The sequence below is a fragment of the Mesocricetus auratus genome, unplaced genomic scaffold, assembly GCF_017639785.1.
Source record: "Mesocricetus auratus isolate SY011 unplaced genomic scaffold, BCM_Maur_2.0 Super-Scaffold_100009, whole genome shotgun sequence".
Classification (NCBI taxonomy): Eukaryota; Metazoa; Chordata; class Mammalia; order Rodentia; family Cricetidae; genus Mesocricetus; species Mesocricetus auratus.
The window spans coordinates 85,550,896-85,575,886 of record NW_024429193.1 but is presented as its reverse complement, the minus strand read 5'-3'; the positions used below and the strand labels follow the sequence as shown (position 1 = coordinate 85,575,886).

Sequence of the window (24,991 nt, the reverse complement as noted above, 5' to 3'; positions counted from 1 at the left end):
TAAAAATATTTTACAAATAACCTAAAAGTTCATTGTGTTTTCTTAAATGGGGGAAACAAATTTAAGAGATAGCTTTCTTCCTATTCATCTATACTATTTATCTAAAAATATCAAATAACACAAACCTCAAGACAAATTATCATTAAAAAATTGACATGAGTTACAAAAAAGGGGGGTGGGGTAAAGCATTTAGAAAAAAAACCCAAAACCACCAAGACTGATGACTCATGCCTGTAATCCCAGCCTTAAGGAAATTGAGGCAGGAGAGGTCCTCCAAGTTAGACTCTATCTTGAACTAGATAGTGAGCTCCAAGCTAGCTTAGACCACAGAATAAGACCCCATTAACAAATAAACAAACAACAACAACAACCAAGAGCCTAGAAAAAGTAAGACTACAATCATATAGTCACAACATAAAATAACAAGAGAAAAAATAATGCCTTTAGAAATTAGAGTATGAATCACACAGCTTTTGTCATAAAACGACTGTTTTAGATAAGGCATATATACTACTATAAAACACTGTTCAATACTTACACCTTCTGCATATTGCAAATATCGTTTATTAGTTTCCTGTTTACCAAATGTCTCCAGAAATTTTTGACGATAAGCAAGAACTGTGTCGACATGGGTTTTGTATTTTACAGCCAACTCCAGTGCCCTGTAGTGAGAAGTTACATAGATTATCAATATCACTGGTTCTAAACAACAGAGTTTTGAAATTAGAGGTGGACAAATGACACAGTCTAGAAAGCCATTTTCTGCTTTAGCCATCTATATATTTTTTAAAGCCCAGATGAGACGTGACCCTTTCTTGATGACTAGCTACTCTTGTATGAATACAACATAAAATGCTGTGTCATTTTTCCATATTATAGGCTAGCACTACTTATGAGGTGTGCATTATAGACCCTACTCTAGCATATACAGTTTTTAAAGGGAGATTATGTTTTCATTTTCTTTAGTGAGGTCTGCAGAGTATATGTATGAAAAACACTCAGCAAAATTTTGGTAAACCATAAAAAGCAAAAACCTGACATTTTATGAATCTACAATAAACTTACGGAATTAAAAAGTAAGTTTTAATTACTTGAATTGCTATATCAAGTTTAAAATCTTATACAATAAAAAACTAATATTAAACCAGTGTGACAAATGCTGTTAGTATTTGAGTCTGGGAAAATGGGATGCTAGGATGGCTAGGTGTCTTAGCAGGTAAGGTACTTGCCACCAAACCCAGTGACCTGAGTTTAATTCATAGGACCAACATGATGGAAAGAACCAACTTCCACAGTGACCTGAGTTTAATTCATAGGACCAACATGACGGAAAGAACCAACTTCCCCAGTGACCTGAGTTTAATGCATAGGACCAACATGATGGAAAGAACCAACTTCCCCAAGTAGTCTTCTGACCTCCAACCATGCACATGTGCACAAGTCAATCAGTCAATCAAGCGATTGATTGATTGATTAAATTTTAAAAATTTAAAGAAAATGTTAGGAAGCCATTGAAATTTAATCAATCATTGTGATTTAATCAATGTATCTATAAAACTATGGTATTTTAAGGGAAGCCTTTATTGCATCATACCAAAGAGACATGTCTACCCTGGTAACTAACTGCAAGAAAGTGGACAGATTACCTCAGCCTAGGCTCCATGTAAGTCCACTAGGACCTCAGCCTCATCAAAACCCTGTGCATGACTCACAGGACCTGAGTCAAGAACAGCCAAGTACAGTATGTGTCTCTTTACTTTTCACTGTCATCTTGCTTTAAGGCTTGGGTGACAGTCACCAAAGTAGTCAAAAGTACATCAATTATCAAATTCTCATGTTTTCTACTATGCTATGACATGAACAGAACAACTAGGATTTATCTGATGCAACTATTATTGATCTGTTATTTTAAATAAAACTGAACATTAATATTTTATAACTTGTGATTCTTCAATATTAGCCAAACTAAATAATATCTTTCAAAAGAATTTTTGGGATCAGAAAGATATCTCAGCAAGGAAAAGTACTGGCCATGCAAATCTGCAACCTGTGTTCCATCCCTGGAACCAACATAAAGGTGGAGAGAACCAATTTCACAAACTGGTTCTCTGACTTCCATATTGCACTCTGGCAAGTCTACTCCCCACACCTCTCCCTCTCCCTCTCCTTCCCTCCCTCCCTCCCTCCCCCTCTCTTTCCTTTCCTCTCCTCTCCTCTCTTTCTGTCACACACACACTCTAAATACTGTGTGTTTTAACAGCTGATAGGCAATTGAGGGAGCTATCAAAGACAATACAAAAAATATGAATGTAACTCAGTAACATCACAAATGGGAATGGCAAAATAATGAAACATGGTTTCTTATAAAACAAATTAACGTGTCAACATATGCTATATATTACGGTAGTGGCTTGAAAAAGATTGGCCCTCATAGGCTCACATATTTGAATGCTTGGTTACCAGAGAGTAGCACTATTGAATGGATGGGGAGGTGTGTCCTTGATGAAGTAAGTAAGGTCTTGTTGGAGGACGTGCCACTGCCATGGGCTCAGAGGTTTCACAGGCCAAGCAAGCCCAGTGGCTTGCTCTTGCTACTGCCTGTGGATCTAGATGAATGCTCGGCTATTTCTCCTGCACCATATTCCCCAGTATGATTGATGAAATGGACTAAACCTCTGAAACTGTAAGCAAGACCCAATTACATGCTTTCTTTATAGGAGTTGCTGTGGTCAAAGTATCTCTTGACGGCAACAGAATAATGATTGACATGGACTCCCAGAGGTCTCTTTTTTTTTTTTGCAACTTTAAGTCTTTCAGAGAAAAATGAATCAAGCAGATGGGGACTGAAATGGCAAACAAAAGGCAGCAATGAAGCAACAGAGAGCAGAGGTAGTCAAGACGCCCTATTGCTTCCAGCCCCTTTCCACCCACGCCTCTGAGCCCGGGGGGGCTGTGTGTCAGTGAACTCTGGTGAACCACACTACCGGCCCCTTCCAGCAGGTGATGGACTGGAACATCTTGCCTGCAAAAGTGAAAGCAAGCATACACAGGCCATTCTGTACTGGGCTTTTCAAAAATTCTAACGAAGTGATATGGTATGCAAACATCAATACATTTAGTTACGCAGAAAAGACAATGCCTAATCTTGTATTCAGAGGTTAGGTCGTCAGTATTATCTACACCACTGTCATTATTATAATACTAAATCATGCATTAATTATTTGAAGAGGAATGGCTAGAAGTAAACATTTACATACGTGTTATTTTAAGTATTCTCTAAATGCATACACACTGGGTAAAAATGTTTCTCCACTACATTTAGGAGGGAACTTACTTCAAATTATATAAGGGCTTTGGGAACAGTGTGTCTCTAGTTTTAAAATGGTTTGGCAACCAAACAAATGTGACATTAGATTCTAGGGCTGGAATAAGTCCATGTATTTTAAATAGGAAGAAGTTATATAAAAAGATATGATAACTTCTAAATATGATCTTTTGCATAACTTGAATGAATCAAAACACTTTATATAACTGGTAGACAATTAGAAATTGTTTTATTAACACTTATACACAGGATCAATGTGGCTACCTGGAGCTTTCATTTCTTCCTCTCCTAACTTCAGCTTCTCGGCAAACATTAACACTCAATGTCCAAAGAAGACACCAAACAGCTAAGCTGCCTACCCACAGGTCTTTAGGCTCTGCATTCTACTAGGGTGCAGGCAATCTCCAAACTCTAATACAAAATACAGATGCACAACCAGTAAGAACATGTTTCTCAAGCAGAGTAACACATGAATGAACTAAAACCTAGCCCCTTCTACATGCTCTCAACAAAGGTAGAGTTCAGGGACCTCAACAGTAATCTAATATGTCATCCAACTCTTCCTTCTATCATTCAAGAGTTAAGAGATCCAGCAATGACCAATAACAGTTGCTAATATCCAAAGACCACAGATGACCCAGACATTATAAAAATACACATACCACCAGCTACAAGTATTTAGTCTCCCTCTCCTCACCCCCCAATTAAACTTAAACCTGTAAGGCTCTAGATTCATGACCAGTTTGTAGCTAAATCAGGAGACAGTCACCAAAAAGATGTAATCAACACTGTCATGATGATAGGAATAGGTCCAGTTTCCTCAGTGGGGAAATCAAAAGCAAACACAAAAGGAAGCAGAACCTGTCTAAGAATGTACCAACTCACAACATAGGGGTCTTTTTGGGTCTCTACATAAACCATAAAACACTTATTAGATAACAGAGAAATAAGAACACTACATATAATTGCTGACAATTTGTAAGTATGATCATGGTATTATGGCTGCTAAAATCTTTTAGATGTATGTTTAAATACAGAAAAAATGTGGTCATTGTAGCTTGTCATAAAATAAATGCTAAGAGCAGGGAGTGTGCAGAGACTACAAAAACTGATTGATGGTGCTCATCACACTATTTTTGTGTGCTTTTCCATAGCAAGCATTTTTTCAATTTCATGTTTTTGGTTCCTGCTGACATATTCTGCTGAAACTCTTTTTCTCCCTTGTATATACTAGGCAAGCATTTCACAAATCCAGAGCTACTACCAAGCATAGTCGTGTGTGTGTGTGTGTGTGTGTGTGTGTGTGTGTGTGTGGTTAAGAAGGTGATACTGGGTGTAATCCTTAATTGGTCTCCACTTTACTTGTTTTAAAGGTTTTCCATAATTAATTGAGTTTGTTCTTTGACATTTTCAAACATGTATAAAATGTATTCTCACCTCCCACTCTCATCTACCTCCCATCCCTGTCTCCCTTCCTACAAATCTTTCCCACATTTATATCTTTTTGTTTAGTGACCCACTAAATTTAACCAGGGTCCTCTGTGCTACCATGGGTAGAGAATTATTCGATGGCTTCCCATATCCCAGAATGTTTCAGTAACCTATTTTAGAACAAGAAGAGGTATGGCCACAGGTACCCGACCCCAGCCATAACTGATTGCTGACAGGGCCAGTTTTGAACAGACAACCAGAGCTGCTGTGAGTTCAAGATTACAATGCCTGCCATGCCCAGAAGAGAGCGTTTAGAAGCAGTTCTCCTCTCTTCTGACTCTTGCATTTTCTGCTCCCTCTCCTGAGATGAAGCCTTGGAGGGAATGTTATAAATATCTTCTTACGTCTGAGCACTCATCTGTCACTCTACCCTACTTTTTTAACAGGGGGTTTCCCACTGAACATGGAGCTTGCCAATTTGGCTAAATTGGCTGGCCAGCAAACCCCAGGGACCCTTCCTCTCCACCTCCCCAGCACTGTGGTTATAGACATGCTGCTGTACCTAGCAACCCAAACTCAGGTCCTTACACGTGTGAGTAGCAAGCACTTTACCAAGTGGGCTGGACTCCTAGCCCCACTGAGCCTCTTCTTAAGCCAACCCCAAAATTGGGCATTCAGTAGAGCTGACTGTCTTGTCCTCTACTCCCTCTGATGATGCCATCACTAACACATGGCCTCATGCTATATTAAACGCTTTACCTCAAAGTCTGGGGACACCCTGGAACTTTACAACTGTAAATCCCACTCCCTATAGGGCCTCATGACCTTGACAAAGGCAATTTAAATGAAACAAGACTTTTGTACATGGGCTGGAGAGACGGCTCAGCAATTAAGGGCACTGGCTGCTCTTCCAGAGGTCCTGAGTTCAATTCCCAGCAACCACATGGTGGTACATAACCATTTATAATTGGATCTGATGCCCTCTTCTGGAATAAATGTGTACATGCAAATAGAACACTCGTATACATAAAATAAATAAATGAATTAAAAAATTTTTGTACAGATTAACCATTACCATATACTCCCCACAAAGCAAAAATTCCACCACAAAGTAGAGTTTAGGCCTGCACAATGTTCCACAAAAGTATGGGCTTTTTCTGCTGCTAAAAGTACATGAGTAAATTTATGCCCTAATAGCCTTTCCTTTGATATACACAATACTACGAACTTTTAAACCATCATTGAATAGTCCATCTCAACTATGGAAACCTTTGTTTGTGAGAATGACCACCTGCCCAGTCCCAAGACAAATTAGAAATATGGGTGGGGTAAAATAAGATGTGTTGAAAAGATCACTGAGCTTTGCTTAGCTGTCAACTTGACACATTCTAGAATCACCCTGGAAGAGTTTTAATTGAGGAATTGTCGACGATAGGTTGGCTGTGGGCGTGTGTGTCAGGTGTTTTCTTAATTGTTAGCTGAGGTAGAAAGACTGACCCTGGATGTGTGCAGCACCGTTTATGGGCTGGGCCTGAGCTGTAGGAAGGTGAAGAAAGCTGGCTGAGCGTGAAGAGCAGCAAGCAAACAAAGTGTCTATTCTCACTCTGCTCTCGACAGGGGACGCAATAACAGGGCATGAGTGTCCCCCTTCACTTCCCCAAAGTGATGAACATACTTGGAAATGTAATCCAAATAAAACCCTTTCTCTAAACACACACACACACACACACACACTTTCTCTCATACACACACGTTCTCTCACTCTCTCTCACACACACTTTCTCTCATACACACACACTCTCTCACTCTCTCTCACACACACTCACACACTCTTTCTCTCTCACAAACACACTCTCTCACACACAAACTCACACACTCTCTCACACACACACTATTTCTCTCACACACACACTCTTTCTCTCTCTCTCACACACACACACTCTCTCACACTATTTCTCTCACACACACTCACACACACACTCTTTCTCTCTCACACACACACTCACACACACACAGCACTCTCTCCTCACAGTTGCTTCTTGGAGGGCCACTGTGAGCTTGAGGCAAGAATAGGCTACGTAGCAAAGCCATCTCAACTGTTCCCCTACCAAAAAAATGGTCAAAAGAATATTTTAAATACCAGCTTTCCATTTTTTTTTACAGAATTCTAATGGTCTATGCTGATCTATTAGTTATTTAACATAGTTCGATAACATTACTCATATCCTATCTTTTTCCAAATTAATTACTTTACGATTTAAATGGGCTACTCCTTCTTTCCTGATCTTCATTACACTATACAACAGTAACAAACTCATGTAAACAAAGCACAAACACCTGACAGCAGCTGAATTATACAGATGGTTATAGCACGAGTATAAACAGATAATGGTCTGTTAATCACGAAATTAACAAAATAAACTGTGTTGCTTCTATTTGAGGAGAATGTGAAGATGGACTAGCACCAGGGTTTATAGTCTGAGAGAGTTATGAGTCCTAGTAGATGAAAAATCGTGGATTATCATTTGATCTACGATGGCACCCTGCCGATGAGACATTCTGAGTACAAAGGTGCCACAAAGCTTGTGGGAGTAACCAGCTAATAGCTGACTGACGTAAGCCCACCCCATAAAGTGGAGCCTATACCCAGCACTGCTGAGTGACCAAGAGCCAGAGTCAAACAGCCCAGATACCTAGGGTAAAACCAAATATTACTGGTCTAGAAAAAGACAAGAAAAACATAGTGATGACGTGACTCTTAATGACTCTGCTGTACTTAGATCAGTGCCTTGTTCAGCCATCCTCAGAGAGGCTTCCTTCTGCAGCAGATGGGACCAGATGCAGGGACCACAGCCAGATACCAGAGAGTGAGAAGCCTTGGAACACTCAGCTCTAAATGGGATGTCTCCATCAAATCTCTTCAGAGCTCCGGGAACCCCATGGAAGAGAGGACAGGAAGAGTGTAAGAGCCAGAAGAGATGGAGGACATCAAGAGAACAAGGCCCTCTAAGTAAACACGAGCAAAGCTCAAATGAACTCACATTTACTAAAGCAGAATGCACAGGGCCTGCATGGTTCTGCACAGGTCCTCTGCATACATACTATGGCTTCCAGTTTAGTGTTTTATGGAACTCCTGAGTGTGAGACTGTGTGGGTCTCTGCTTTTTGTGTCTTCTCAAGCTCCATTTATTTTTGTTCAATTCTAATGTGTTAGTCTTTGTTTTATTATATCTTACTTTGTTATATTTTAATATTATCTCATAGAAGCCTGTACTTCTCTAGAGAGACAGTAAGGGAGGGGCTCCAGATAGGAGGGGAGGTAGGGAGGAACTTGGAGGAGTAGAGGGAGGGGAAACTATAATCAGGGTATATTATGGGAGAAAAGAATCTATTTTCAATAAAAGGAAAGGGAAAAAAAAGGAAGACATGTGGGTTATCTTTTGAGCCCAGAGAAAAACAAGTCCATAAAAGACATTTTGGACATGTAAATGTATGTTTCATAGTAATTTCTGGGTCACTGTGAGACACATATCTAAGGGAGTGATAGGAGACACCTAGTGTGTCACAAGGAGCAGCTGGCTGGCACTTCCTCAGCAGGCATGAAGGCTGCTTCTGAGAACTCCTACCATAACCTCTCTCCGTTCCTCTCGGCACACTACCCTCCAGCCCTTGGTTTTCCCTCTCGGACGCCTGCGATCATCTGGCAGGCTTCTCTTTCATCTACCCGAAAGTATAGCTGAGATTGTCTCATTCTATACACTCTCCAGTCACTGTATCTGTTCTTGCTTCAACTGCTCCATTTGCTTCTGAGTTCTCAATCTACCTGTCTACTTCCAATCTTACCAGTTCAAGTCCTCAATGGATTATAACTACCTAGTTCAAAATACTTCTTTCAAGATCAACTTAGATAGTATACATGGGGTATACTATCTTCTCTCCCAAATCTATTAACAGTACCACTTTGTACTGAGATATTCACCTCCACACCCACCCCACACACACTCCGCACCCCACCCTGCATCTGTAGCTCTGACCACGCCCAAATGGCCTGGAAAAGCCCTTCTTCAGGTTGCAGAGAATATCCAGGTGGCAGGGTCTGCATGCTTGGAGCAGGAGTCCAAAAGTCACTGGTTTCCTGTGTAAGATATTTTCTCCAAATAAACTCTATTTCATCTTACTGGTCAAGCATCCTGATTTCCACACCCACAGCTGGTGCCCAACGTGGAGCACAAACACACCACCCTTGGGATTAAGAGTCCCATGCTCTATCAACTGAGCCAGCCAGATCACATGATGATTCTTCTCTGCCTACACTTCCCAGAATCCTCTTTGTCTCCTAGTCTACCTATCATCCCACCTGGCCAATCAGTGTTTTACTGACCAACCAATAAGACAAACATATACTCAGAAGAACATTCCCCGTCACCACTTTCTAGTACTAATATTATAAATTTGGGAGGCATCTTAAGACTCTTTTATTCTTTAGACCCCAACATCTATCAATTACAAGTTCAGAAAAAGCATTAATTTCCACAAATGACATTTTCCAGGCTTGAAAATGTTAAGATCCACCAGACAGAATACTCACAAATACAAAATGAACAAATTCTCTTGTAGCACTAGAAAACTATTGAATGTGCCAGAAACTATAATTATTTAAGTTGCAGACAGAACACATGAAGGTCAAAAGGGCCTTGGAACTGTAGAAGGGTTATTACCTTTCCCAATTATAGAGATTAATGTTGATCTGGATTGCTTGGTAAATGAGACCAGCCTGGAGAAGTAGTGTCTCAGCCTCCTGTATGTTCCCACTAAACATTAATATGTGGGCCATCTTTGACTCTTTAGATGGAAGGTCTTTTATAGCATTGATGTATCGAACTTTATCAATCTAAAAGCGGGGAGAGAAACATACCCTACGTCAGTGACAATATGCACATAGTAAGTGATGTCAAGGAAGAACGTGTGCATATGCATAAACATGAGTCACTTACCTCACCAGTCGCTGCATAAGCTATCTCTGCAGTCACCATGTCTCGATTAGCAACCGCCATAGCCGCCAGGCAAGCCCACAAGCTTTGCTCCTGAAGTGAAATGTGAGAGCAGGCATGCTTAGCAGGCAGCCAAACTACATATAAGCAGCAGTTTGAATTCTAATGGTGACACAACTAAGTCAGTAATTCACCAATAAAAAGTATGAAACATGGCACTGAAAAAAAACTAATAATAAAGAAATTATATAGAAGTCAGGCATGGTAGCACACTTTTAATCTCAGCACTTGGGAGGCAGTGGCAAGCAAATCTCTTTGAGTTCAAGGTCAGTCTAGTCTGCACAGCAAGTTCAAGGCCAGCTGTGGCTAAGACCTTTCTCAAAAAAAAATTCACTATGGGTCTCTATTTAAAAACGCTTCCATCATTTTTACTATGTTGATCCTACCTATCCAAGAGCATGGGAGATCTTTCCATTTTCTGGTATCTTCTTCAGTTTCTTTCTTCAAAGACTTAAAGTTCTTGGCATATAGGTCTTTCACTTGTTTGGTTAGAGTTACCCCAAGATATTTTATGTTATTTGTGGCCACTGTAAAGGGTGATGTTTCTTTGATTTCTTTCTTAGCCCTTTTATTGTCTATATATAGGAGGGCTATTGATTTTTTTGAGCTAATCTTGTATCCTGCCACATTACTGAAGGTGTTTATCGGCTGCAGGAGTCCCCTGGTAGACTTTGTGGGGTCACTTAGCATATGTATATGTATATCTATATGTATACGTATATGTATATGTACCACCACACACACAGCATGCACAGTACCTTAACAAAGCGGCAGAGCCGTACAGCATCTTCCCATTTAGAGCTGCTCACATACTCATGGAGGATGGCGGGGTATGGGGATATGCTGATGTGTACCAGGGAGCCATCAGCTCTTCTTATAGTCACCTGATTTCCAACGAAACTCACTATATGGGGGTTTTTACTGTATTCACTGTTGAAAACAAACAAAGGAAAACTTAAAGCTATAGTCTGCATACTTTTTTATAAGTATTAAATTTGGGGAATAACTCTTACATAAACAATCTTCAAAATTCACCCCCATTTAACCCCAAACAGAATACATATTCAAATAAATGTTTCAATATAACATGCAGATGATAGATATACACTTGAAGCAAAATATACCAACAGTTTAAAGTGGCAAAAGTTACTTCATATTTGATTTCTCCCCTAATGGTGCCTGCAGTGAGCTTTTGCAACTGTTTGGATCCATGAGGTAAAAGCTTGTTTCCCTGGGGAGTGTTAGAGGTGGAGCCGAGTTAGATCTGCTCAGGGAACAGGACACTGCCTGTGAGGCTATCCCAGGCTATCCCAGGTCCGTCCGCTCCTCCCTTCCCAGCCCCAATGCTCGCCCCTGCCATCCGCACTCATGGCCCAAAAGCAATGGGCCTTGGATCATGGACCGGGAACCCTGACGCCTTGCCCACTATACCCATTTTCTTTTCAGAAGCTGCCTGTCTCAAGCACAGGCACAGCAACACAAAGCTGACTTTAACACGGCTCTTTCCTTGAATCTTAAGAAAAATTATGAAAAATAATTTAAAGGGAAAATGGCTTGAAAAATTCAGGTGAATTACAAAATTATTTTTTCATAGTAAAAACAGATGAACTTTAAGTAAGGAGACTGATGCATTTTAACAACTTTAGCAATACTTTGAAAGTGCTGCTGTTTTCTTTTCTTTTTTTTTAATATTTTATTTATTTATTGTGTATACAGTCTTCTGCCTGCATGCCAGCAGAGGGCACCAGATCTCATTCAAGGTGGTTGTGAGTCACCATGTAGTTTCTGGGAATTGAACTCAGGACCTCTGGAAGAACAGTCAGTGCTCTTAACCGCTGAGCCATCTCTCCAGTCCCCAAGCCATCTCTCCAGCCCCCGCTGTTTTTCTAAGACAGAGTCTACTGTGTAGTCCTGCTGGGCCTGAGCTCACTCTGTAGCCCAGACTGACCTAGAACTCAGAGAGATCCCCCTGCCTTTGTCCCCTGAGTGCTGGCATTAAAGGTCTATACCACCAGATCTAGCTAATTTATAAGTACTTTTTAAAATAAACTTTTATTTTGATGCTTTTCTAGTTTTGTTACAGTTGTGAACTTAAACACTAAAAACAAACTCAAAACACATTTGAAACCAAGGTAAGCTGAGACCTAAGAAACCTAACTTGCTGCTTTGTGAAGAATAAGAAATTGTTCTTAGAATTTAGCTGTGGGTATCTGCTTCTGCTTCCATCAGCTACTGGATGAAGGCTCTAGGATGGCAGGTAGTCATCAATCTCATCATCGTAGAAGGGCATTTAAGTTGGCTACTGCTTAGATTGTTATATGGTGTCATTCTTGTAGATCTCTGGGCATTTTCCTAGTGCCAGATTTTTCTTTAAACCTATAGTGGCTCCCTCTATTATGGTATCTCTTTTCTTGCTCTCCTCTATTCTTCCCATGACTCAACCTTTCTGCTCCCTCATGTCTTCCCTTCTCCTCCTCTTCTCCACTTTTCTTTCTCTTAAGTCCCTCTCCCCTCCCCCCATGCTCCCAATTAACTCAGGGGATCTTGTCCCTTTCCCCTTCTCCGGGGGACCATGTATATCGCCTTGTTTCCTAGCTTCTCAGGTGTTGTGGACTGTAGGCTGGTAATCCTTTATTCTATGTCTAACATTCACATATGAGTGAGTACAATTGCAGAGAAGGAGGAGTGATGAACAAAGGGGTCAAGACCAGGCTGGAGAAACCCCCAGAAAGAGCTGACCTGAACAAGGGGGGGCTCATGGACCCCAGATTGAAAGTTGAGAAACCAGCACAAGATCGACCCAGACTCCCTAAACGTGTGTGTTAGTATGGAGCCTCTGGGAGTGGATCAGTATTTATCTCTAGTACACGAACAGACTTTGGGAGGCCATTCCACAGAGGGATACTCTCTCAGTCTAGACACACAGTAGAGGGTCTTGACCGTGCTCCAAATGATGTGACAGACTTTGAAGATCCCCCATGGAAGGCCTCACCCTCCCTGGAGAGCAGAAAGGGGATGGGATAGGGGGTCGGCGTGGGACAGGAGAGGAGGTGAAGGAGAGGGAACTGGGATTGACATGTAAAACAAGCTTGTTTCTAATTTAAATTAAAAAAAAGAAAAAATTTTCTCTTCACAATTTATGAACAATTTTGCTGATACATGTAAGTTTTGTTTTCTTTTAAAGCTTTTCAATAACTATCATTTAATCTATCTTTAATATCACCCAAAAATTCAACTGAGAAGACTTGCACATTCCTGGGATTCTTAAAATCAATGAAAATCTGTATTCTAAATAGTGGTTACAAAGTTTTATACTGATGAAGAATCAAGATTGCGGTGTAGAAATCACTAAATCACACTGAAAAACTCACCTGAGCTATCATTAAACAGGAATAAGCTTGAAAACTATACTCGTTTATAAAAGGTGAGTAAATAGTTCATATTTTATTTTAAAGTTTTTTCTATTTAAATTAGAAACAAGCTTGCTTCACATGTCAATCAAGTCCCTCTCCCTCCTCCCCTGCCCCCCACCAGCCCCCAATCCCCACTCTACTCCCCAGGGAGGGTGAGGCCCTCCTTGGGGTGATCTCCAAAGTCTGTCACATCATCCAGGACAGGGCCTAGGCCCCTCCCCATGTGTCCAGGCTGAGAGAGCATCCCTCCACGTGGAATGGGCTCCCAAAGTCCATTCCTACGCCAGGAATAAATACTGATCTATTACTTGAGGCCCCATAGATTGCTGAGGCCTCCTAACTGACACCCACATTCGGGGGGGGGGGGGCTGGATCAGTCCCATGCTGGTTTCCCAGCTATCAGTCTGGGGTCTATGAGCTCCCCCTTGTTCAGGTCAGCTGTTTCTGTGGGTTTCCCCAGTCAAGGTCTTGATGCCTTTGCTCATCACTCCTCCCTCTCTGCAACTGGGTTCCAGGAATTCGGTTCAATGTTTAGCTGTGGGTGTCTGCCTCTGCTTCCATCAGCCACTGGATGAAGGCTCTAGGATAGTATATAAGGTAGTCATCAATCTCATTACTGGGGGAGGACATTTAAGGTAGCCTCTCCACTGTTGCTTAGATTGCCAGTTGATGCCATCCTTGTAGATCTCTGGAAATCTCACTAGTGTCAGCTCTCTCCTGAAACCTATAACAGCTCCCTCTATTATGGTATCTCTCATCCTGCTCTCCTCTATTCTTCCCCCAACTCAACCTTCCTGCTCCCCCAAGTCCTCCTCTCTCCTCCTCTTCTCCCCCTCTCCTTCTCCCAGCTCCCTCTCCCCTCCTCCCCATGCTCCCAATTCACTCAGGAGATCCTGTCCCATTCCCCTCCAGGGTACCATGCATATCTCTCTTAGAGTCCTCCATGTTTCTCTGGCAGTGGGATTGTAGGCTGGCACCCCCCTGCTCCATGTTTAAAATCCATACATGAGAGAGTACATACCATGTTTGCCTTTTTGTGACTGGGTTACCTCACTCAGGATGGTTTCTTCTAGTGCCATCCATTTGCCTGCAATTTCAACATTCCATTGTTTTTTTTCCACTGAGTAGAACTCCATTGTGTAAATGTACCACATTTTCTCTATCCATTCTTCAGTTGAGACGCATCTAGGTTGCTTCCAAGTTCTGGCTATTACAAATAATGCTGCTACAGACATAGTGGAACTGATGTCCTTGCTGTGTGAATTTGCATCTTTTGAATATATGCCTAAGAGTGGAGTTGCTGGGTCTTGTGGTAGATTGATTCCCATTTTCCTGAGGAATCTCCATACTGAATTCCAAAGTGGCTGTACAAGTTGGCACTCCCACCAGCAGTGGAGGAGTGTTCCCCTCTCTCCACATCCTCTCCAGAATAAATTGTCTTCGGTGTTTTTTATTTTAGCCATTCTGACAGGAGTAAGATGGGATCTCAGAGTTGTTTTGATTTGCATTTCCCTGATGGCTAAGGATGTTGAGCACTTTCTTAAGCGTCTATCAGGCATTTTAGACTCCTCTATTGAGAATTCTCTATTTAGTTCTGTACCCCACTTTTTAATTGGGTCCTTTGGTGTTTTGGAGACTTGCTTCTTGAGTTCTTTGTAAAATTTGGAGATCAGAAATCTGTCAGTTGTGGGCTGCCTTTTTGTCTTGTTGACTGTGTCTTTTGCCTTACAGAAGCTTCTTGGTTTCAGGAGGTCCATATTTATTAATTGTGGATTTCAGTGTCTATGGTACTGGTATTATGTTCAGGAAACAGTCTCCTGTACCAATTCGTTCGACGGTACCTCCCACTTTCTCTTCTAAGAAGTTCAGTGTGGCTGGATTGATGTTGAGGTCTTTGATCCATTTGGACTTAAGTTTTGTGCAAGACATAGATATGGACCTATCTGCAGTCTTCTACATGCCAGCATACAATTATGCCAGTACCATTTGTTGCAGATGCTTTCTTTTTTCCAATGCATAATTTTAGCTTTTGTCAAAAATCAAGTGTTCGTAGGTGGGTTAATATCAGGGTTTTCAATTTGATTCCATTGGTCTACCTGTCTATTTTTGTGCCAATACCAAGCTGTTTTCAGGACAATGGTTCTATAATGGAGTCAGGGATGGTGATACCTCTGGAAGTAGTTTTGGCTATCCTGGATCTTTTGTTTTTCCATATAAAGTAGATTATTGTTCTTTCAAGGTCTGTGAAGAATTGTGCTGGTATTTTGATGGGGATTGCATTAAATCTGTAGATTGCTTTTGTCAAGATTGCAACTTTTACTATGTTGATCCTACCTATCCAAGAGCATGGGAGATCTTTCCATTTACTGGTATCTTCTTTAATTCCTTTCTTTAAAGACTCAAAGTTCTTGGTATACAGGTCTTTCACTTGTTTGGTTAGCGCTACCCCAAGATATTTTATGTTGCTGTGGCTATTGTAAAAGGTGATATTTCTCTGTTTTGGATTTGTTGTTGGTTGTGGTATTGTATGTAGATTTCTCCCCTTTTTCCTTTTGGCTGTTGGTAAAGTGGAATTACCTACTGCCAACATTTTTGTGGGTATGGTTAACTTCCTTAGGTTGGTTTTCCCTCCAGAACTTTCTGTAGGACTGGATTAGTGGATATGTATTGTTTTAAATCTGGTTTTGTCATGGAGTATCTTGTTTTCTCTATTTGTAGTAATTGAAAGCTTTGCTGGGTATAGTAGTCTGGGCTGGCATCTGTGGTCTCTTAGTGTTGGTAGAATATCTATCCGGGATTTTCTGGCTTTCAGAGTTTCCATGGAGAAGTCACGTGTGATTCTGATAAGTCTGCCTTTATATGCTACTTGGCCTTTTTCCTTTTATGCTCTTAATATTCTTTCTTTATTCTGTATGCTTGGGGTCTTGATTATGTGGCGAGGGGATTTGTGGTCCATTCTATTTGTTGTTCTGTAGGATTCTTGTACTTTCATTGGCCTGTCTTTCTTTAGGTTGGGAAAGTTTTCTCCTATGATTTTGTTGAATATGTTTTTTGCACCTTTGAGTTGGGTTTCTTCATGTTCTTCTATACCTATTATTCTTAGATATGACCTTTTCACAGTGTCCCATATTTCCTAGATATTTTGTGTTAGGGATTTGTTGTATTTAATATTTTCTTTGGTCGATGAACGTATTTCTCCTAGATTCTCTCTTCCAACTCTTGTATTCTGTTGGTTATGCTTACACCTGTAGTTCCTGACCGCTTATCACCTTTTCTAATTCTAGCATTCCTTCAGACTTTTTTTTATTGCATTGTTTGCATTGTTTCTTGCAATTTTTGGTTTGTGTTTTCTCCCATTTCTTTAAAGGATTTTCTCATTTCCTATTTTAGGGTCTCTAATATGTTCATAAAGTTGTTTTTAAGATAATCCTCTTCTGCTTCATTTGTGTTGGGATGTTCAGGTCTTGCTGATGTAGAGTCCCTAGACTCTGGTGGCATCATATTGGTTTTTCTGTTGTTGAATGTGATCTTATACTGTCATCTTTCCATCCCTTCTTCCAGCGGGTAAGGTGGGATCTCTTCCTCTTCTGGTGGGTACAGGTTCAAGGTTCTCTACCGGTGGGTACAAGCAGGTCCAATACTCTTGATGGGTCTCACAGTGGGTGGGAGCTGGATTAGTTCAGTGCTGGTGAGCTGGGGGCAAGTCCACCTGCCTGCAGTCCCTAGGCAAGGAGATCCCAGAGTGGGCAAGCTGAAATGGGCCTGAGGAGAGGGCAGGAACTCACCTCTGCCCTGAGTGGGGGCAGGAGTGGCCCAGAAATCTCAGTAGGCTTGAGGTTGCTTGGTGAGCAGGGGGCTAGTCAATCTGCCTGCAGTCCCCAGGCCAGAAGATCCCAGGCCATACTTTATTTTCAATTTGTCTCCATCACTTAAATCTTAACAAACCAGCTTTAGCTGGACAATTTATTCAGTTGCATCTGATTACACTTTAAAAATACACCCAGAAAAAAATCATGACAATTAGAGCTTTATTTACAGCATAGAATCCTGTGCAACATAACATTACCTGGCATCTCTTTCATACAATGTTTTCGGCAAAATGTCTCTGTCCACATAAATGGTATTAGGGTAATACCACACTGTGAATCGAGTGTCTTGAATTCCACAGAGGATATTGCATGTATCACACCATGCCAACGTATGCACCATGGTTCCTTAATTCAAAAAGAATAGTCATGGCCCATTAGTGTCAACATATAATAGAATCTATCTTTAAAATCAGCTAACAAGCAAGGTCCCAATCAATGTATTGGGTATATCGCTACTTTCTGCCTGTATAACAGTGAACAGATGCAAAAACTCAGAAAAATAAAAATGCTTTAATGCTTTTCCTAAAACCATTGTTTTTAATCGACAGATGTTTCAATGCTGATGTAGTCACAGAACTAAAATTTGCTATTGAGTTACTAAGTAGTGAAGAAATGCAGACATTACGGTAGCTGGTACATGATAGTCTAAGAAAACTAACAATAATTAAAATTTTAAGTGAGTTGAAACTACTTTACCAAGTTTAATAATCTGCTCTTCTTTCCCAAATCGTTTCACTGAGGTGATGTAGAGGTCTCTATTTTTATCAATGAAAGCAATTTTTCTGTCATTGGTAAGTCCTTTTTGATCCAGAGCAATTTCTGAGATTTCATTCTAAAATTTCAAAAAGTATGTATTTTAGTGTTTGATAAATTAATTATCAGAATATTTCTGTTCTCAAAGATCAATTAAACCAATTGTGGTGCCTATACTGCTAGCTCTCAGGAGACAGAGGATTATAAATTGAGGTCAGTCAGGGTTACAAAGCAAGATCCTCTATTGAGCAGGAAAAAAAAAACCAAAAAAACAAAAGCAGAACATAGCAACAACAAACAAATCAATTAAATGTCAATTACCTACTCAAAATGATGACGTGCCCCTATTAAATGATTTTATTTATTTATTTTAAGCCCAGGGAACATAGATTTACAGAAAAGTGAGAAATAACTCCCAAGAGTGGGATGGGTTCCCACAAAGGAACACACCTTATGAAGTAATTTTAAGTTGGTAATAGCTACTAATTCAAGAGCAGCACTGAAGTGTAGTTACTTTGCTGGCAACCAAAGAGAAGGGGGCTCCTTAAAATACCATAAAGAAACATCTGCTCTGATACGCTAACCCTGCCCTTTGCCCTGTCCTTAGCTGACAGGGTGACAGAATGAAAGGAGAATCAAGTCACAGCAGCACATGAGGTCCACGTTAATTAAAGGGTTTCTTATAACATTTATTCTAAGTAGATTGCCTCACACCTGTATTTTAAAGATTTCTTATGCAAACTTTAGAAACACATGGGACTACCTCATGCTCCTAGAACACTAAAATCAACTGGGCAGATTAGATACAATGACACTGCCAAACCATGCTGCGTTATATGATGGGTGTTGGGAGAAAGAACAGTATGTAATGGCATGGAAGGGCCTCCAAAAGCGGTGTTTGTGAGAGAAAGGAAGGTGCAGACCTATGTGCTACACTGTGGTGTAAGCAGAGACAAGGGACACACCAGTGCTGCTTGCCTGTGCACTACAGCCTCTGCAAGGGTATGCAAGGCATTAGTCACTGTGGTACACCTGGTAAATAGTGAGAATTCAGGGTTAGGCTTTTTACAACATATGTTAATGCATTTCTGATTTACATGAATTTATACATTATATAAACGTAAAACAAATATTGACTAAAGGAGGAAATAAAGTAACAATTCATTAGAATTGTTTTAAAAATGTCAAAACACCCTTATGCTCTGAAATTTAACTTGCTTTAAAGGATAACTGTAATGTAGTATGCGCCTTTATTTAAGACTAAAAACCAAAACCAATACACACATCACAATTCAGGGTGCTTTGAACGTTTATAGAGAATAATTTCGAATAATTTCCCTCTCTAATACAGTCACTGAACTACAGTCTTAAAACCTAAAGAAAATGATGGCTAAGGACAGGTCAATAAGAAAACTACTACAAGTTTACAAAGACATTTTTATCTACAAAGTTTAGTAAACTAGAACATGTTACTGAAAAGCAGTAAAAGCCTGATCAACAGACTCCCATCGAATCATTTATTTACTTAATGCACCCTGAGAGTGTCCTCTTTCAGGTTTCCTATGCTTAGGCTCAGATATGGTATTTTTAGGGGAAATATGTCAGGGATGCACTCATTTTTTTTTCTTTTTATTGTTTTTTTTTGTTTTTTTTCTTTATTTTATTTTCCAGTTTAAATTTAGATAAGAAACAAGGTTGCTTCACAAGTCAGTTCCAGGTCCCTCTCCCTTTCCCTCCCCTCCTCCCGTGCCCTCCCCCCAATCCCTCCCCCCCATTATCCCCTCATTTCCCCAGGGAGGGTGAGGCCCTCCATGGGGGTGTCCATAGTCTGTCATTTCATATAGGGCAGGGCCTAGACCCTTCCCCAAGAGTTCAGGGTGAGAGTGATGCACTCATTTTTAAATGTTAAATTAAAGTCTTTTCTCCCTTAAAGCATAGCTACTAATTTTAAAACAGAATTAACTAAACAGTGGTCATTTACACTAGACACAGCAAATGTTTATTACCTTATGAGAAAGAAGTTTCCCATCCCCTAAAGGTTTTCCAGTCGATGCTTCAAAGAGGAAGATTACTTGAAAAAAATAGTAGAACATTAGTGTGTTATATTAGAACTATTATTGGTTAATTTCAGTGGCGCTATCATAATACTTAGGAAAAATAATTTAACTTAATGGATCACATAACTTGTATCAGCTCAGAAAACAAGCAGCACCAAATCTCTAATTACTAATGAGGTCACATTTTTTTATGAAAATAGTAGAACTAAAATTTTTCCTGACACACTGCCTAATTAAAAACGTTAGTAATGACCAAGGATTAATGGCCCATAGGCATATCAATGGCAAGTCTAAATATGGATGCAATGTAATATTCTGGTATCTCTGATTTAGACCTGTGTAACAATCATACTCGTGGAAGAAAATATGCATTAAGTAGCTACCTATCACGATGCAGGCAATGCACTCTGTGGTGTTTCTATTACGCACTCGTGTGGTAAAATAAGTAACTTATCCTGGATTCTGGGCTGGGAACTTCAAAGTCCCTTAGCAACAGGTTCTTCGTGGGTGCTTCCTTAACTACCAGATAAGGGCTCACAACCAGGAAAAACAAGCAGCAATTAATAGACTGGAGCTTTTAGGTCCCTGACTTCTGTGGATGAGAAGGGGTCTAGAGACTGAGTTTAAGTGAGTGGCTGATGATTTAACCAGCCATACCATGTAATAAAATCCCCAAAGATCAGTCAGAAAAACAAGCACAGACATGGGAAGTGATGGCCATCTCATGATGAGGACCCTCAATTTGGGGGGGGGTATAAATTCTAAATATTCAAGGTTTGAACAAAATAGCAGTATGCCAGGTTTGGGAGGAAATGGATTGCCAATAATTGAGATGCTCCATAAATCATTAATGTTTTTGCAAATTATAGCCTTGTAAAATATCCAGCTTACAGCTTCAGAGTATCGACTGGTTTGCCTCAGAACTATGGGGAGGTCATAAGCAATCTATATTTATTGTAGGCACATACTTAGGGAGCGCAGCCAGTTCTCGATCTGAGAATTTCCTGAACTCTTGAGAGAAGGTTCTAGAACTGTGCCTTCCATGTTTCTAGTGAAGAGTTTAATTTTTAGAATTAATTTAGAGAAAAGAAAAGATGAGCACTTTGCTCACTGGATCATAAAGCTCTCTAAAGCAATTAGAAGTTTGTTTGCCAGCCTAGAACCCAGAGGCACTGGAGTCTGAGGACGGAAGCCAGGTGTTAGGGCACACCTCTGGGGGACGAAGGGACTCTAGCCCTCTCCTCTTTCTCAGCTCCCACATACCATGAAGTGAGTGGCTTTGTCCTACCATGTGTTCCCTCCCGCAATGTTCTGACTTGCCATAGGCCCAAAGCAACAGGGTCAAGTGACCATGGACTGCAGTCTCTGATGCTGTGAATAGAAATGAGCCTTTCTAGCTTGTAGGTGATCATCTCAGGGAGAGAACGCCAACTCGTGTAAATAAGATGCAGCTTATAAAATATTTACTTTCTATCGGGTGACTATTTTAGAATTATTTAAGAAATGTTCTCTTCAATGGCTGTTAGCAATGATGTATTTTCCTAAATGCTAGTTAGAAGAATTAGCTCCCATGATGAAATGCAGAAGATACTTCAAGATTAAATAATTTCTATAAATCAAGCATTGGTTTTAAGTCAAGATATTTTCTAGGGCCAACAGTTCTGAAAAGAAATTGTAATGTTTTAAAATTCCAAATCCTTATATCACTTCATATGTTAGAATGGCTATTACAAAAGCCATAACAACACAAAGAGAAAAATGTCAGTGAAGATGTGAGAAAAGTGGAAATTAGAATATTTACACACGGCTTGCTGTTAGTAGTAATGCAAAACGGTGTTGCTGCGTAGAACACAGCATGGAGGAGTCTCGACAAAGTATAAATAGACTCCAAGTGAGGCAGGAACTAACCTCACTTGTGGGGCACTGGTTTCAGCATCTCAAGGAAACACTAGCGTTCTCACAGTCATTGCATCATTAGTCACAACAGCCATAATGTGGGCTCAGTCTGTGAGTAGATGAAGAAAATGCGGTATGTGTGACACACCACGACACAGGGGAGTGGAAGACAGGAAGACAAGGGGGGGGGATCACTGAGAAAAGAATGACGACAGAAAAGAGAGCCCTGCACATCCGGAAGACAGACTGGGTGAAATACAGTGATCACCAAAGGTCAAGCATTGCATAATTCTACCAATGTGAGGTGCCTAAAATAATGGCTCTTACAGAAGCAGAGTGCAGGATGGTGGTTGCCAGAAGCAGGAGCAAAGAAATGGATATCAAGTTTCAGTACTGCAAGATGAGTGAGGTCTAAAGCTCTTGAATACAACACGGCACCTATAGTAACCCAGCTACAATTGAGAGGAGAGGTTTCCTGGTAAGTGTCATCACAAATAAGCACAGTAAGCTGGAGGTGTAACTCAGCGGAGAGTGCCTAGCATGGGTGAGACTCTGGGTCTTACCTATCACTGACCTCCTCCCCTCCTGCCTGGTTCATGCTGACCCAAGGACACGGCCTTCTGGTAGTTGCTTTAACGTGTCCATCTTTCCCACCCCGGAATCTTTCTACTTGTTAGGTCTGCCACAGGCAGGGAGTGGCGTGCACGGCCACCCTTGCTTCAGAACATGTGTCGTTAGCTGGCTGCTGATTGTATGTTTGCTCACTGACTTGATTTTATTTACTGGACTGTCTATCTCGACCACCATTATATCTTAAACTTCTAGAAAAGTACTCAGTCAATAATACCTATAAAAGTACTATACTCATTAATATCTGTTTGATAATTTCATCTGTGGAATAGTGATACCTTAATGAAATGGTAAAACACTGGACATACTTACTTTTTATACATACTAATATGGCCTAGATTTTAACATGTAAAATTAAAACTATTCACACCTTCCTTTTACTTCAAATACTAGTTGAAAAACATATAAAGTGGCACAATGAAGAATTTACCATATTACTAGATGAATAGAAAGGAAGTATTAAACAAGGTTAAAACAAAATTCAATACATGTTTTAGAACCATAATCTTGAAAACACTTCTCTTATGAATACATAAAGATTTATTTACCACTGGTCTTGGATACTAAGACAACATATACTTGTTCTGTTAGTATGACAATCTCAGTCCTTATTTAACTCGTGTTTAGAACAAAGCATGAATTCATAATTTCTCTATACAATGCTAACATACTAAGAGATGAAGAGGCTACAGAGACAGCTCAGTGGTTAAGAGCACTGACTGCTCTTCCACAGGACCTGGGTTCAATTCCCAGCACCCACATGGCAGCTCACAACTGTCTGTAACTCCAGGATCTGATACCCTCACACAGACACACATGCAGGCAGAACACCGATACACATGTAAACAGGGGGGGATAAAAGTTCATAAAATGTCACAGCATTATGACTGCATGAAAATTTGACATGAAAACCTATGAAGATAGACTTACTCTTTTCATCAGCTTTGTCTTTTATTGCTATAGTATCATTACTCAGGGACACAGTCTGTGCATTCAAAATATCTGTCCTCATTCCAGGAAACTTCGGAGAAGAAATGAAGCGCCCTTCATAAGAATGCAAATAGATACCACCACCATCTACCAGAAGAAAATGTCTAGAAAGAGAAACAAGTGAAGTTTTTTTAAATAGAAAGATACTATACTTTCATGTTTGTATTAAGGAAGAGTTTATCCTTTGGGGGGAATATCTAAATCCCACAATTATAATAAGTATATTGATGAAGTCTGAAATATTAAAAAAATTGAAAGGAACCATTTTGATTTGTTTCCTTGTTTTTTGTTTTGTTTTTTAAATGGAGGTAAGGGAAGAAAATAAAAATGTCCAAAATCACAAGCTTATCTACTAAAAATTTTATCTCCTCTACATTATGCCCTCAACTCATTTTTTTTCCTGGGAAGGAAACCCCCATGCAAAGACAATTAGAAAATCTTCCACATTATACAGACAATAAGATGTATTTGGGAGTGTGTGTGTGTGTGTGTGTGTGTGTGTGTGTGTTCATGAATGTTTGAGGGACAAGCATCATATAATATATACATATATACACATATTATACATACATACATATATACATATATGCATGTAACAACAACTAATGAAAAAGACCAAGAATTTAAAAGAGAGCATAAAGGAGTAGAGGAAAGGAGTTTGGAGGGAGGAAAGGGAATGGAGAAATAATATAAGCGTATTATAATCTCAAGAATAAAAGAAATAATAAAGAAGTATGTAATAACGAACATTAGATGAAGGCACCAGGCATGAACTCAGAGCGTCATGCACACAACTGTGCACATAAACATGAATGCACACCCCCCACACACAAATAAATAAGAGAGTAACAGAGAAAGACACCCAATGGCAATCTCTAGCCTAAACGCATGCATTTATACATGCATGCACATGTGTATACACATACTACACACATATACACATAAATGCCACCATGCTTAGCACTGAAAGCAGTTCCTATCATAAATAAGACACCAGCTTTTAAACTTCTCATGAGGAAATACTCTTTCAATGGGCAAATGTCTGTGGCTATATAAATAAGATCAGAGGCAGGCAGTAACAAGTTGTCTCATATATAATTATGCCATCAACACATACTTAAACTATGAACATACGCAATAAATTTATAAATAATATAAATTTATTTGGAACTGTTAGAATAAAAGACATTTGAGAAAAAGAGCCTTTAGATAGCTGGCCTCTTACCTTTTAAAGGCAAAATGACTTGTATTTAAAAATTATGACATAACTAAAGCATGTTTCAATGTCATTAAACAGATGACAAAGCTTGAGGTTACATCTCCTTGATTACTCAGGATCATCTTTACGATGACCGTGTTCCTCTGTAATTAGATGGCAGTTTGGATAACAAGACGGCCACTGCTCTATGCCTTCAGCTTTCTCGTCAGTCCCTTCCCTGCCTGCGACTGTGCCAGTCGCTAGCTCCAGCACCACCAGTAACAAAAAGCTCTGGGCTGCAAAACCTGCTAATGAGCAGGGCTACTGCTGCCTAAGATGACAGGAGAAGAGAGGAATAAAGAGTGTGGTTTTGGTGTA

At 40.1% G+C, this 24,991-nt stretch overlaps 1 protein-coding gene across 2 annotated transcripts in view; it reads right to left on the bottom strand.

Moving 5' to 3' along the window:
* Ift80 (intraflagellar transport 80) overlaps positions 1-24,991 on the bottom strand; it is a 116,846-nt gene that overhangs the window by 5,646 nt on the left and 86,209 nt on the right. For both annotated transcript variants that reach the window (XM_040752654.1, XM_040752655.1), the window contains 8 exons: positions 23,356-23,519; positions 19,849-19,913; positions 17,786-17,921; positions 17,287-17,434; positions 10,566-10,737; positions 9,751-9,840; positions 9,475-9,647; positions 539-662 (listed from right to left, as the gene is read on the bottom strand). In XM_040752654.1, coding sequence (XP_040608588.1) covers positions 539-662; positions 9,475-9,647; positions 9,751-9,840; positions 10,566-10,737; positions 17,287-17,434; positions 17,786-17,921; positions 19,849-19,913; positions 23,356-23,519 — 1,072 coding nt within the window. The remainder of the gene's footprint in view (positions 1-538; positions 663-9,474; positions 9,648-9,750; positions 9,841-10,565; positions 10,738-17,286; positions 17,435-17,785; positions 17,922-19,848; positions 19,914-23,355; positions 23,520-24,991) is intronic.